The sequence below is a fragment of the Natrix helvetica genome, assembly GCF_964273705.1.
Source record: "Natrix helvetica genome assembly, chromosome: 1".
NCBI lineage: Eukaryota > Metazoa > Chordata > Lepidosauria > Squamata > Natricidae > Natrix > Natrix helvetica.
Window position 1 is genome coordinate 113,830,518 of NC_138548.1, and position 13,159 is coordinate 113,843,676.

The following is a 13,159-nucleotide window of genomic DNA, read 5'->3' on the forward strand; positions in this document are numbered from 1 at the left end:
ATCCTACTAAATTCAGCTAGATTTAATGTATGCATACAATCACCATTCTACTTTGCTTCTCTCAGCAAGCAAGAAGTCAGTAGAGATTTCAGACCAGACCCACAACTGTCTGTTGAACATTTTCTTCAGACACCTTTTTGGTTTCTAAAGTTCTATGGGCACACCAACATACTTGCTCCATTGCGGAGGTGGGCATTTTTATCCTCCCTTTATCCAGGGCTATACTTTTGTTTTTATGTTGTATTTATTATTGTGACTTTTATATTTTTATATGGTTTTGTTGGCTGTTTTGTTTATTGTAGTACATCCTACTTTTGGGGGGTAGATGAGCAGCCTACATAAATTTGATAAATAAATATGTTCAATATTATCTCTGATCTATGTGCAATTTCTAAACCTGATCAGTTATTTCACATCCTGTGCTTTTTTTTCCTACTTGCAAAGGGTCATGAAATGCACACAGCAATTCTGTGAGCTGCGGTGGCGCAGTGGTTAGAGTGCAGTACTGTAAGCTACTTCTGCTAATCACTGGCTACCAGCAGTTTGGCAGATCGAATCTCACTAGGCTCAAGACTGACTCAGCCTTCCATCCTTCCGAGGTAGACTGTTGGGGGCAATAGTTAACAAACTGCTTAGAGAGGGCTGGAAAGCACTGGAAAGCAGCATATAAGTCTAAGTGCTATTGCTATTGCTATGGATAATAGAGACTGATATGGATAAATGAATGTTTCTTTAATGACCAAGCCTTCCAGGTGCTGGGAAAAAGCAAACCTGTGGGCATCATAAGGCATAAATCCAATTGATGAGAACTTTCAGGTAAAATTTCTATAGAAATGGGACACAAGGGTTTTGTACAAATTCAAAATCAGTTCCATATTTATCTTATTTATTTTTATCCCACCTTTATTATTTGTATAAATAACTCAAGGCAGCAAACATTCCTAATATTCCTTCCTTCTCTATTTTCCCCACAACAATAAAAGTGGGTGATGATGAGAGAGAGTGACTGGCCTAAGGTCACCCAGCTGGCTTTCAGGCCTGAGGTCGGAGTAAAACCCACAGACTCTGGTTTCTAGTCTGGTGCCTTAACCACCAGACCAAACTGGTTCACATCTCTGTCTGATCTGATAGCATCAGCTGGTTTGTGGAGCTGAGTCAATTTATTTCTAGCTCTGTGGTACTTTACTTGAGCATAGGTGATTCCCCCCCCCCCCCTGAACTTGTGGCTCTGTCAAGTGGCTGATTTCATTTTCACTGATGAAAAGAAATGCATCATCTTGTCTTCTGGAACCAAAGCAGTTACTGTTCTCTCTCTCACCAACTCATCTACCTTCCTAATACTTGCCTTGTTCCCAATAATTGTCTCCAAGCATTGCACTGCACTTAATATGTAATCAAGATTGCAAGTAGGAGGATAAAATGCCTGATTATAAAGTTGCTGACATACTAGCATTTCACCATCGGTTAAGAAAAAAAAAAAACCAAGGGCCATTTTAATGTGCAACAGATGTCAGCTGTGGAGCCAGTTAAGTATCTCCTCAAAGCAGCTGCTTTGACATGCTTGTTAAAATAGCTGAATAAATGGACACATCATACACTGAAAAGGTAGTAGTGATTTCTTTTATTTCCTTTTTATATGAAGTGGGAAAGAGGGGATTCAGTTACCCCAGTGCAACAACTGTTCCAGATAAGACTCCGGCTGGATAGTGTCCTTTGGTCAATTGGAAGGGAGATGGATGAATATGGACAGACTCATATTATTGGTAAAGAATCCCCAAATTTTGAGGTTCGAATTATTTCCACGGGAATTGAAGGTAGGATGCCACTATTTCTAATTCTATCAACTTTATAAAAAAAAATCATTAACAAATGCATTAAGCAGGGCTCCATCTCTGCCCTATTAAGTTCCAGCAAGATATATTTAGGTGCTTGTACAAAGTCACTGCTTTCAATTCCCTGTCCTAGAAACTGATTCACAATGACCTGCAATTATTCTCCTGCTGGTGAAAGAAATCCTAAACGATGAAATTTAGTGGAATGATTTCTGAACAATTATGCTGAAATGTGATAGCATTAAGAGGTGAATTTCCAGTTGTGTTTTCGGCTATTTCTTCTGATACTGAAACCTGTTTGAAAGACTCTCAGCCAATTCTCATTCATTAGATTTGGGTTTCAGGATGTCTTCCTGAGAGAAAGAGCAATTCTGCTGCCAGAGATAATTCTTTGATGAAAATTCATCAAAGTTTTGCTACTCCAAGTGAGCTCCCACCACCCATTTTCAAGGTGCAGCAACTCAAACTTGGAGAGGAAACTTGCAACCCCTGTAGTCCAAGAAATGCATTTTCCTGGGCCTCCTGTTAGAGTTAGCCCATATACAGAAGCCACTTACTTGAGGGTCTGTGGCCGTATCTTCTTTCCAAACTTATGGTCAGCAAGTGCACTTTCTATGTCCTCATGAACCATCTCTGCCTAAAACACAGAATCAGAAATAGATTGGGGAAGGAAAGATGCAATGGAAAAATGCACGCAGTCTATCTCATAGACAAGCATTGATCGACTGCCCTAAATCTAGATTTTATTGATGATGCATGCCTTCGGTTTAAAAACAAAGTGTAAAAGAGAAACATACAGGCACAGGCCATCAAGGAAATATTTCATGGGGCTATGAGGTTTGCTAGCAGCGGAATTTAAACAGAGAGGTTATTCAGATTTGAAGCAAAGGTTCCCTTCAATCCTCAAATAAAGCTAATTTCTGGAAAGCTTTAAACTTTCAAAATGCAGCCAACGAATATATTGCTGTATGAATCATGGAGGGCGTTTTCCTGCTCTGTAAACACATCCTCTTTTAAGGGGAGCTCTGCAAAACCCACCTATTTCTGAAAACAGTCCCTTGTTTGCATTTGTTTTGGCAGAGGAGAACTTCAGTGTGGAGCTTCTGCTGACATGGAACTCTTGGTAGGGCTTCATCCTCCCTTCTCCGAGCCATGAGATAAATTGTGAAACTTTAAATATTCATGCCACAGGATTGCCCCTCTCTAGGTCCCTTCTCTGAAATCTTGCCATCTAGTTGGCCCAGGGATGTGTGCTTTTTCCACAGCTGTCCCTATCTTGTGGGATGCCCTTCCCTCAGCAATCTGAAAGGGTCCTTCCTTTTAGTCTTCTGGATGGTCACCATGACCTGGCTTTTTATGCAGGTACTGGGCTAGGGTGAAACTGTTTTGGATGGGTTGTTGGGGCATCCCATGGGAATGACCAAGGCACCAAGTTAAAGTGTCTTTTATAGTTTTTATAGATCAGGATTTAATTGCTGTTGTTAACTTCCCAGAGTTGTGTTTTAAGATGGACAGCCATATAAATCTTAAAAATAATAATAAAAAAAAAAATTTAAAAACGAGGGGTCTTCTCTATAACTCTAAAATCTGGACCAACCTTGAACTTGGGGGATTGATTGGAACTGTAATTCTAGTGAGTCCAAGTTCTCATAACCCCATTTGGCTCCCTCTTCAATAAGGACCGAAGAATTGCTGCTTACCTCCACTTCATCGCAATTGAAGAAGTGAATGTCAGGTTTGTGCTGTTCAGAGTCTTGACACACCAACAGGAGGATGGAGGGATATCGCATCTGATTCAGCACAGTCTGGCAGTGCTGGACTGTTGGCAGGAGGAAGTCTTCGAGCTCTTCCTGAAAAGCAAACACCAAAGAGAATGTGGTTCAAATATACATAGAGGGATGTTCAGCTAGAGGCTGCATTTGCACATTGAAATGGCTTTTTGCAAAAGGAGACCATGAACATAGCAGCATTTGAGTTGCCCTTAGGACTTTAAATCCATTAGCAGCCACATTCCCAACGTCAGAGTGGCAGCGCTATTGCTGACGCACATTGTTCAGCAGGGACTGAAAGAAAGGGAGCATAACTCTCGGTACTTGTGATAAATTGGGACATACTGGGAAAACAAACCTGATGAAGATATGTAACTTTTTTGTAATGATCTGTTTACATCTTGCCTTAATAATGGATTCTCTCAGATGCCAACCAGAAAAAATATTCGTAACCCTCAAAAACATAGTTCTTTCAGTTTATATATTTGACTAAGAACTGATTGTGAGCATTATTTAGTCAAATAAAATCTCTCCAGGCTTCCTAGAAGGTGGCTCTTTATATTTAGTGTAACTTGATAGAAGTTCGGTATTTTATTCTGAGCACTACCTTAGGAGTTTCTTTATTTCTTGTTTGGAAAATAAAGTTAAAGAACACTTTTTGTTGTGTAAATTAGCTTCATTCACACACAATATCAAGTACCATACAGGTAGTCCTTGACTTACAACAGTTCATTTAGTGACCGTTCAAAGTTACAATGGCACTGAAAAAGGGATTTATGGCCATTTTTCACACTTATGACCATTGCAGCACCCCAATGGCCACATGATTTACATCCAGATGCTTGACAACTGACTCGTATTTATGATAGTTGCAAAGTTCAGGAGTCATTTTGCGACCTTCTGACAAGCAAAGCCAATGGGGAAGCCAGATTCACTGAACAACCATGTTGCTAAATTAACCACTGTAGTGATACACTTAACAAATGTGGCATGAAAAGTCGTAAAATGGGGCAAATCTCACTTAACAAATTTCTCACTTAGCAACATAAATTCTGGGCTCACTTGTGGTCGTAAGTTGAAGACTACCTCTACTTTACCATAACTAGACTAGTTTGTAGCAAGATAATCATGTTTTTTCCAAGTTTCTTTTCCTATCATTTTAGTTAGGGTTAGAATAATAATAATAATAGCAGAATAACAGAGTTGGAAGGGACCTATTGAGGGACTGAGTCGATAACTAGGTATTACCTGGTGACCAGGGCGTGTCCCAAAGAGCTTATCTGACTCAGTCCAATCAACGAGAGGACAAGGTCAACCCATCCTGGATACTCCTCCCCCTCACTATGGAGAACTTGTAGGTCATCTAGTCTACCCCCCCTCACCCAAACAGGAGACCCCACACCATTTCTTACAGATGCCAGTCCAGTCTCTTGAAAGCTTCTAGCGATGAAGCTCCCACAACTTCTGAATAACAGGATAATAACAGAATTGGAAGGGACCTTGTAGGTCATCTAGTCCAACCCACCCCCAAAGCAGGAGACCCTACACCATGAAGTAGGTACAGTAGGTACACAGGTACATGATGGAGGTACAGCATGAGAAGAATACAAAAATGAATCATGGTGACCCAGAAGATCACAAATAAACCATGCTTCCCCACTCATATATCATGTAAGCCACAACCACAATTGACAAGATAGTTATTTATTATCCCCAAAGAAAAGATGGCTTATTTACCTGTCTTCCTTGCACATAATGCTAACACAGGAACAAATAAATCACTCTGTGGCTTATTGCAACCTTGGAGCCCAGACGTTTATCATTTTGACGCCCTCCAAATACATTATCTCATTAGATCCATCCATTATGTGGAAATTGTGGTCCAACCAACTTGGAGGGTGCTAGATCAGGGGAGGCTGCCTTGTATTATTATGTTTCCAACAAGATATTTACCAGCACAGCTCCTAATCTATCAAGACCATTTATTCTAATTGTAATGTAAACAACCTCTCTTGTCCATCACCCAATGCTTTGGCAGAACAGAAAGCATTTCCATTAATGTGCAATTCATCCCTCTTCTCAGTCAGCTTGATTAGATCAGTCCTATCCCTACTGGAATACAGGCACACAGACAACAAGGTGCTTGCTATGGACGTAGGCGGGAGAAATCGGGCAGACTTTTGACTTTTTGTTGTGGTTGGTCTGAGCATGAATTCCATCCAGTTTAATATTTTTAGAAAAGCCTACGGCAATTCAACCCATTGAGAAATAATATGCAATGCGTTTATGTAAATCTTAATCTTTCTAATGTATGTTTAGCAGCTTGCCTCACCATCACCCTCCAAAAAGAGGTATTTGCTGCTCACCTGAGTTCCACAATCCAACAGTCGAACAGATTTGTCATTCACCTGTAGCAGCATTTCTTGGGCCCAGATCTTCTCTTTGGAGCTCAGCTGTTTGAGCTTCCTGATGGCATCTTCCACTGTTACAATGGCCTCACTTTTATCCATGATGAAGGTAGCCAGGTGCTGGAAAGGGGGGGAAACACCCCAAAAGGTCAAACAGGGATGATAAACAATTTAACTCCAGAGTTTGATTCATGGAGTACATGTGTTCATAGAGATAGCTAACTCTGGTTTCTAATAGTGATAAACAGCAGAAATAACACTTTGTGAATTATTTTATTTATTAGGGTTTTTTAATCCCATCTTTCTTACTTCAGAGATACGTCAAAATGGCGAACATGCCCAATACTCCTTCCTCCTCCTATTTTCCCCCAAGAACAACTCTGTGAAGGGGGTTGGGCTTGAAGAGAGAGACTGGCACAAGGTCACCCAACTGGCTTTCATGGCTTAGACAAAACTAGTATTCACAGTCTCCTGATTTCTATGCTGCTGCCTTAACACTACACCAAACTGGCTCTCTGATTTTGGATGTCCCCCAATTCTATGGTGCAAATACTGCCAGTGTATAAAAGAAACCACTGCTATAGATTTGATGGTTTTGTTTATCAACAGTCTCTCAAATCTTGCTTTATAGATGATAATTTGCAAAAGAGCTATGTGAACTGACAAGGACCTGCAGCCAAATTCTAGGTCTTGTTTGGAAGGCCTGCTAAGTCCTATACATTTAAACACACGTGGCAGCCCTTAGTTAGTTCTTTCTCTTTAGTGCAGAGTCATTTATACTAAGACCACTGCAAGGCATTCAGCTTTCTGCAAGCAATTAAAAAAACAACAACAACCCCAAACAAACAGCCAGGCATGATTGGACTTGTAATAATTCCACCTCATCTTAAAACCTGTTGCCCTAGTTTAATGTGGGGAAATCCTTCCTTGGCTCAGCACACTCCAACAGTTTGCTTTCTAGATGTGAGGATTTGCATACATGAGCTATTTTTGTGCAGGCCCTACTGAGGATAATGCCAGGAGCAAGAACATTGTTATCAAACAGTGCAACAAAATACACAGGAAAGGGGGCCTTTTGTTAATCTCCATCTGCCTGCTGTTGTTGGCTGATGAAAAGAAGCCGTTCTTCCTTGGCTCAGGAAAAATCACACAATGCTCCCACTATGACTTTATCATCCAGCAGAGGGAAGTGTAAAGACCCTTCAAAATTACATTAATCCATTCTCCTAGGAAACTCAATTAGACCACAGTGCTCGCTGTGAAAAGGTCAGCTTCTTGGATTAGAAGTTTGCCTATCGTGGACCTTCTTATGCTGGTGGTGCACCTGACCGCCTTCTCCTCATAATCCAACATTCACTTAATTTTGCACTCTGCTGACTCGACAAAGTTCTGGATAAAGTTATTTTTCCTGCAACTGCTCTGCTCTGAGGAGGAAATTTGATAGCAAGTCCTGACTATTTGCATCCTAGCTGTGTTCCCCGCTATTCCTTCCATCTTTTCTAAAAAGGAAAACCATAGCATAAGGAAAAACAGAACGGCTGCACAAAATCTTACAGAGAAAGAAGTAAAACAGCTCTACTGTTAGGCACTCCATCATTGGAAGTTTTTAAGAAGAGGCTGGACAATCACTTGCCTGAGATGGTATAGGTTCTGCTGCTTGAGCAGGGGGCTGGAGTAGAAGACCTCCAAGGTCCCTTCCAGATCTATTCTATTCTATTCTATTCTATTCTATTCTATTCTATTCTACTTTCCATTCCATTCCATTCCATCATATGTATTTTTAGACAGCACTTTCTGTTGTCAGTTGAATCCCCCACTCATACTTGCTGAATTCTGTCCATCTGAAAAGGAACTGTAAGATTTTTCCTAGGAGGTTGAAAACTTTAATTTTAGTGTCCTCATTCCCTTTGTAAAGCAAAGCCAAGAAACCAAGTTGGTTAATAAGTTTGGGCCATGTTTGCAACTGGAGAAGTGATAAAAGACATAGCAGCGTTTTCACTTTAATTCCCTCATTGCTGCAAAGGACCTATTATTTCCACTGAGGCTTTGCAATGGAGGAGGACATGCTAAAATGGCACTTCAACTGATATAGCATTAGAAACAGCTGGACCTTTACTCTGGTAATAACATGGGCATTTTGGTAGCCCTTGGAGGAATGATTACTGCTAGGCTTCCAGGCGGGAAATGCTCTAGTATAGTGCTTCTCAAATTTGGCAACTTTAAATTCTGTGGACTTCAAATCCCAGCATTCCCCAGCCAGCATGCAACAAAATTTTTGCTAAGAATGAAAATGATCTTGCTTTAGTATTATAGAAACAATGTCTGTATTGATATGTATCCATACTAATCAAGAGAAATCTACTTATGAGAACTTGATGTACTGCCAATCATATTTTATTTGAATAGAGTTCGGGATGAAAGCTCACTTCATGCTGAATAAACATGATAAGGAGAGACATATATTCTGATTACTGAAAGATCAAAGGCATCACTCCTGTGGAAATGCCTACAATAATCTTACTGCTTATTTCCAAAAGGAATCACCAGAATTTAAGTCATATATACAGTTCCAACTCCAGCCCTCTGAAAGCTCAAATACCTTAAATGTGGCACAGATGAAGATTTGCTTATTTTAGACAAAAGTGCATTTGAATATATAATCACAGTCTTTTATAGGAAGCCCAGAGCAAACATGCAGTCAGAATGAGCACGCAACAGGGAAGCAGAATTCCCCCATGCAGGCCCTCTGTTCTTCCATCCACTGAATGAACCAAGGCTACACCAGCAGCAGAGAATATGGCTTCTGGCCTGTTGGAACCAGCAGAGCCTCTGCCTCCAGTCTAATACTTGCCTTTGTCTCCCCATCAAGAGCAATTTATAAAGGCATCAACAGAAGTTTTTTTTTTTAAAAAAATAATTTTAAAAAGCCTCACTGGTGCAACTGAGCAGCATTCCTAAATGATGGGAACATAGGTGGCATGGGGAAAACCTAGCTTTTCCCTTTTTAAAGAATTGATTTCAACCAGCTATCTCTCTTACACACACACACACCAACAGTAAAAATTAATTTCCCATGAGGGGAAAATTAAGCAAATGGAAAGATTTCCCAAGTGGTTTACCACTGCCTTCTTCTGTTGCTTGCTCACAGTGAACTTGCTAAAGTGCTAGGGCTGCATTATTAGTGTTAACTTTGAAAAAAATGTTTATTTTATTAGATTTATTAGCTGATTATCTCCCTCCTGTGATTTATTCCTGTTGTGATCGCAGTTGTGCAAAGAGATTGCCCATTGACTCACTGTTACCCATCGCTAAGTAGCTTGCAACTCACCTGGACATGGTATTGAGATGTTTCGTGCATGATGACATTTGAGTTGGAGTATTTCTTCCTTTGTTCTGTGTGAGAAAAACAATGTAAGATAACAATCACTCTAAGACTTGGTTAGCTTTTTTCCAAAAATATATTCTTTATTTTTTTCCTTTCAGGATAGCTTATTTATTATTGATAGTTTTATTTAATTGGTTTTACACACCATCCTATTGAAATAAGAGCAACATTCTAGCATGCCTGGGCATTATTTAGTTAAGTAAGTCCCAAAATAAATATTTTCTTGGCAAACACCACACCAACTTTTTCATTATTCAGAGAGAAGAGAGGCCATCACTCAGTGTCAAAGACAGTCTTTCTTCCTGATACAGTTTCCCCATACTTAGGGCTCACTAGATATGGTTAGGATGTAACTTCCACATCCTCTCCTTCAACAGATAACCATCACACTCTGATAGCAGACATTCAGTACAGGAATATTGGTTGGGGAATTCTAAGAATTGAACTTCACGATGAGACACTAATGAATTTTAAAAAGTTCTATATGAGGTTTTTGGAGATGAAATGAAAGGAGAGGAACCAACATATCTGGAAGGCAAACTGAGCTTTCATTTCAGGTCAAAAAGATTCTACTGGCCAATGCTGCATATAAAAAAAAAAGATCAACCGTCCACAACTGTTCATTTATTTATTTTTTAGAAACTGCCATTCAACCATAAGAAATCCCAGAACATTATACATAATGTAAAAACCATTTGAATATTATATACAATAAAATTATAAATTATATAGTATTAAACACATTTCCCATCAATTAATCAACCAGCCAATTGGGTAATTTAAAAAAAATGTTTTTAATACCTGGAGAAAAAGAAACACTGTCATTTGGCGTCATATAAAAGCAAAGTTATTGCTCATCCCATCTTAGAAAGGGTATTTAAAAGTCGGGGCAACATCACAAAGATGTATTATGGAATTGCATTATGTAAGTACTTGTCACTGATGCTTCTGGGAATAGGGCTTTCTTTGAAAAACAAGTAGGATTAGACGACAGGCGTTTTTTCTAATATTTCGGCTTCAGACCATTTTAGGACTTTACAGGATGAATTAGGAAGATTCTATTAATGTAGCTTTATATTGAGAGTAGAATTAGTTCATCTGATCAAGTTTGTGGTCTGGTCTACTTGGGAAGGCTGACATCAATCCTGCCAACCTGGCATCTCTTTTATAGCCAGAGAAGTTAAGGAGGCTCCTTTCAGAGACTCTTTCTTTACTCATTATACAACTATGTGCTATGCCCTCTCTTATCTGATTGTACCCTAGTCAGCATCTCTCTCCTACACACACACACACACACACACACACACACACACACACACAACATACGCCACTACACCCAAGGTCATTCCCACATACCATTACAATTCTTCACTTCCGGTGATATGAAAATTATACTTCTATTGATGCAGCCTAAAACGGCAATCACTTTTTTTTGTAGTCACATTTTTAAAAAGAGAATGGACAACCATTTCTGTGAAAGGGTTTTATAAAGTCTCCTGCTTGGGCAGGGGATTGGACTAGAAGACCTCCAAGGTCTCTTCCAACTCTGTTATTCTGTTACTCTACTGACTCATTCTCAGTTTTTAATCACTACCATTCCAAAATCTTTTTTCATTACTACAATTAATCTATCAGATGTATAACCCTGTAATTTATATTTGTTTTGTCATTAAAGAACTTTGCATTTGCCTCTGTAAGGTGTCATTCCATTACTTTTGCAGAAAAGACACCCGATGTGAAAAAGTTTGCTTAAGAAGTAACTTACAGCTTCCTGCTAAAAAATAATCAGGTTTACTGCTTCCCTTGGGTCATTTCCACACTGTTTTTATTTTTTCCGTTTCAAAAGGAGTTGGACCAAATATCGCTTTCACTGCTGTTGATTTGAATATTGAGGCCCAGCCCAGTAGTATTTTCTTCCAATAATGCAAAAACCTGGCATTGAAGCATTCCCTGTCTCTATTTTAAGTTAATGTTGTGTTAATTTTTCTGCTCAATAATTTGAGCAGCTGCAACAAGGAAAAGTTGCAAAGGCACCAAGTTCTATCCCTTGTATATATTATATATGATAAATAGAAGATAGAATACTTTATTGGCCAAATGTGATTAGATCCACAAGGAATTTGTTTCCTGTGCAGAAGCTTTCAGTATACATGCAAAACAGCAAAATAATCATAATCATAATAACAAATTAATAATAATCATAATAATGATATCAATAAGAGAAGGTGGTGGAACAGATGAGAAAATAATAATAATATAGCCGTACTACATGAGTAAATATACCTATACATAAGATAGTACTGTGGGAATTAGATGTTTAGCAGAGTGATGGCACAAGGGAAAAAACTCTGTGTCTAGTAGTAGGCATGCAATGTCATATAGTGGCTTCCCGAGGAAGGGGTTCAAACAGTTTGTGTCCAGGGTGCGAGGGATCTATAGCTATTTTAATATAGGTACTAGAAAGATTTGTGAAGTACAATGATTGGACCATAACAGAAGGAAAACAAGAGCAGGGGACATTCTCATTCTTTCTTAGGATTTATTTTCCAATACAGAAGAGAAAAAAAATAAGGAATAACAAATGTTTCTCTTATTGTTCTGAAGAGCTTTCTGCTTTCTTGCTTTCTCCAAAATACATCATAAAGGGAAGCTCTGGAGAAAAAAATAAACATGTTCCTGGGCATCCTTCTTGCCAGATGGCCTGGGACACCCTTGTCCTGACAAACTCGAAAAGAGATTCCTAGATGTCTGCGTGAGAAATCTACTTGACAATGATTATACAAACTTGCAAATAAGATGTTGTTTAGTCGTCTGTGTTGAATAATAGACATCCAGATGACCAGACTGGAGAGATTTACAACATTCTTTTCTTTTCCAGCTACATCTGGATGACCTAGTCATCAGTAAGCTATAAATAATTTACAATAATTTAATAATAGTATGTATGAATTAGTTTGATGGGTTATTATAACAGGCTAGAAAACAACATTTTAATAAGAATTTTAAAGTTTAAAAACATTCTGTGCTCTGTACAACCGAAACACAAAATTCAACTAAAAAAAAAAAAAAGATGAAAAGCACAAGCAAGAATAAATGATTGCTAAGAGACCAAAGACAAACATACTATAAAAGAACTTTAGGGAAAGAGTGTTACTGACATAAATAGGAAAGTTATGTACTTCATAACATGCTAGCCAGAGTGTCAAGGGAGTAAAAAGCTGGGATATTAGCACAACAGAAGACAAACAAAAAGAACATTTATACTCAGCAATTCCTTCTGGAGAGTATGATGTTTAAAAGAAATATTCTGGTTTTATAGAACAACCAGATGGTTTGAGGAAAGAGTTTAAGTCAGGGTGGCTGGATTTAGCTAATTTAGTTGTCCCAAATCTTGACCTGAGCCAGCCAGGTGAAGATCCAAATAACTATATACTAGCTAACTATAAACTAGCAAGACCTCAGCTAACATTCTGAATATAAGTATAGGACTAAGAAAAGTAAGGTCTTTGCACTTCAAATGAAAACATTAAAAAAAAATCTTATGTGGCGTAAGATCCCTCAGGTCATTTATAAAAAAGTCTTTGAATTCTAAATTTTTAATTTATGTTTAATATTCATTCAAGGAATCTGATATTGAAATGTTTCTTTTTCAAAATAAAAATCAAGACATAATTCACACAAAATGGCAAACTGGAGAAATCCGAACTTCAGAATAAACTAAAAGTATAAGGAGGTGAACAGTGATTCTTTATCTTTAAAGAGCAC

At 38.6% G+C, this 13,159-nt stretch overlaps 1 protein-coding gene across 2 annotated transcripts in view; it reads right to left on the reverse strand.

The window, feature by feature from the left end:
• The window catches only part of EPS8L2 (EPS8 signaling adaptor L2), a 97,865-nt gene that overhangs the window by 34,762 nt on the left and 49,944 nt on the right, over window positions 1-13,159 (reverse strand). For both annotated transcript variants that reach the window (XM_081937072.1, XM_081937073.1), the window contains exons 4-7: window positions 9,338-9,402; window positions 5,968-6,129; window positions 3,533-3,682; window positions 2,390-2,469 (exon numbers count right to left, since the gene is read on the reverse strand). In XM_081937072.1, coding sequence (XP_081793198.1) covers window positions 2,390-2,469; window positions 3,533-3,682; window positions 5,968-6,129; window positions 9,338-9,402 — 457 coding nt within the window. The remainder of the gene's footprint in view (window positions 1-2,389; window positions 2,470-3,532; window positions 3,683-5,967; window positions 6,130-9,337; window positions 9,403-13,159) is intronic.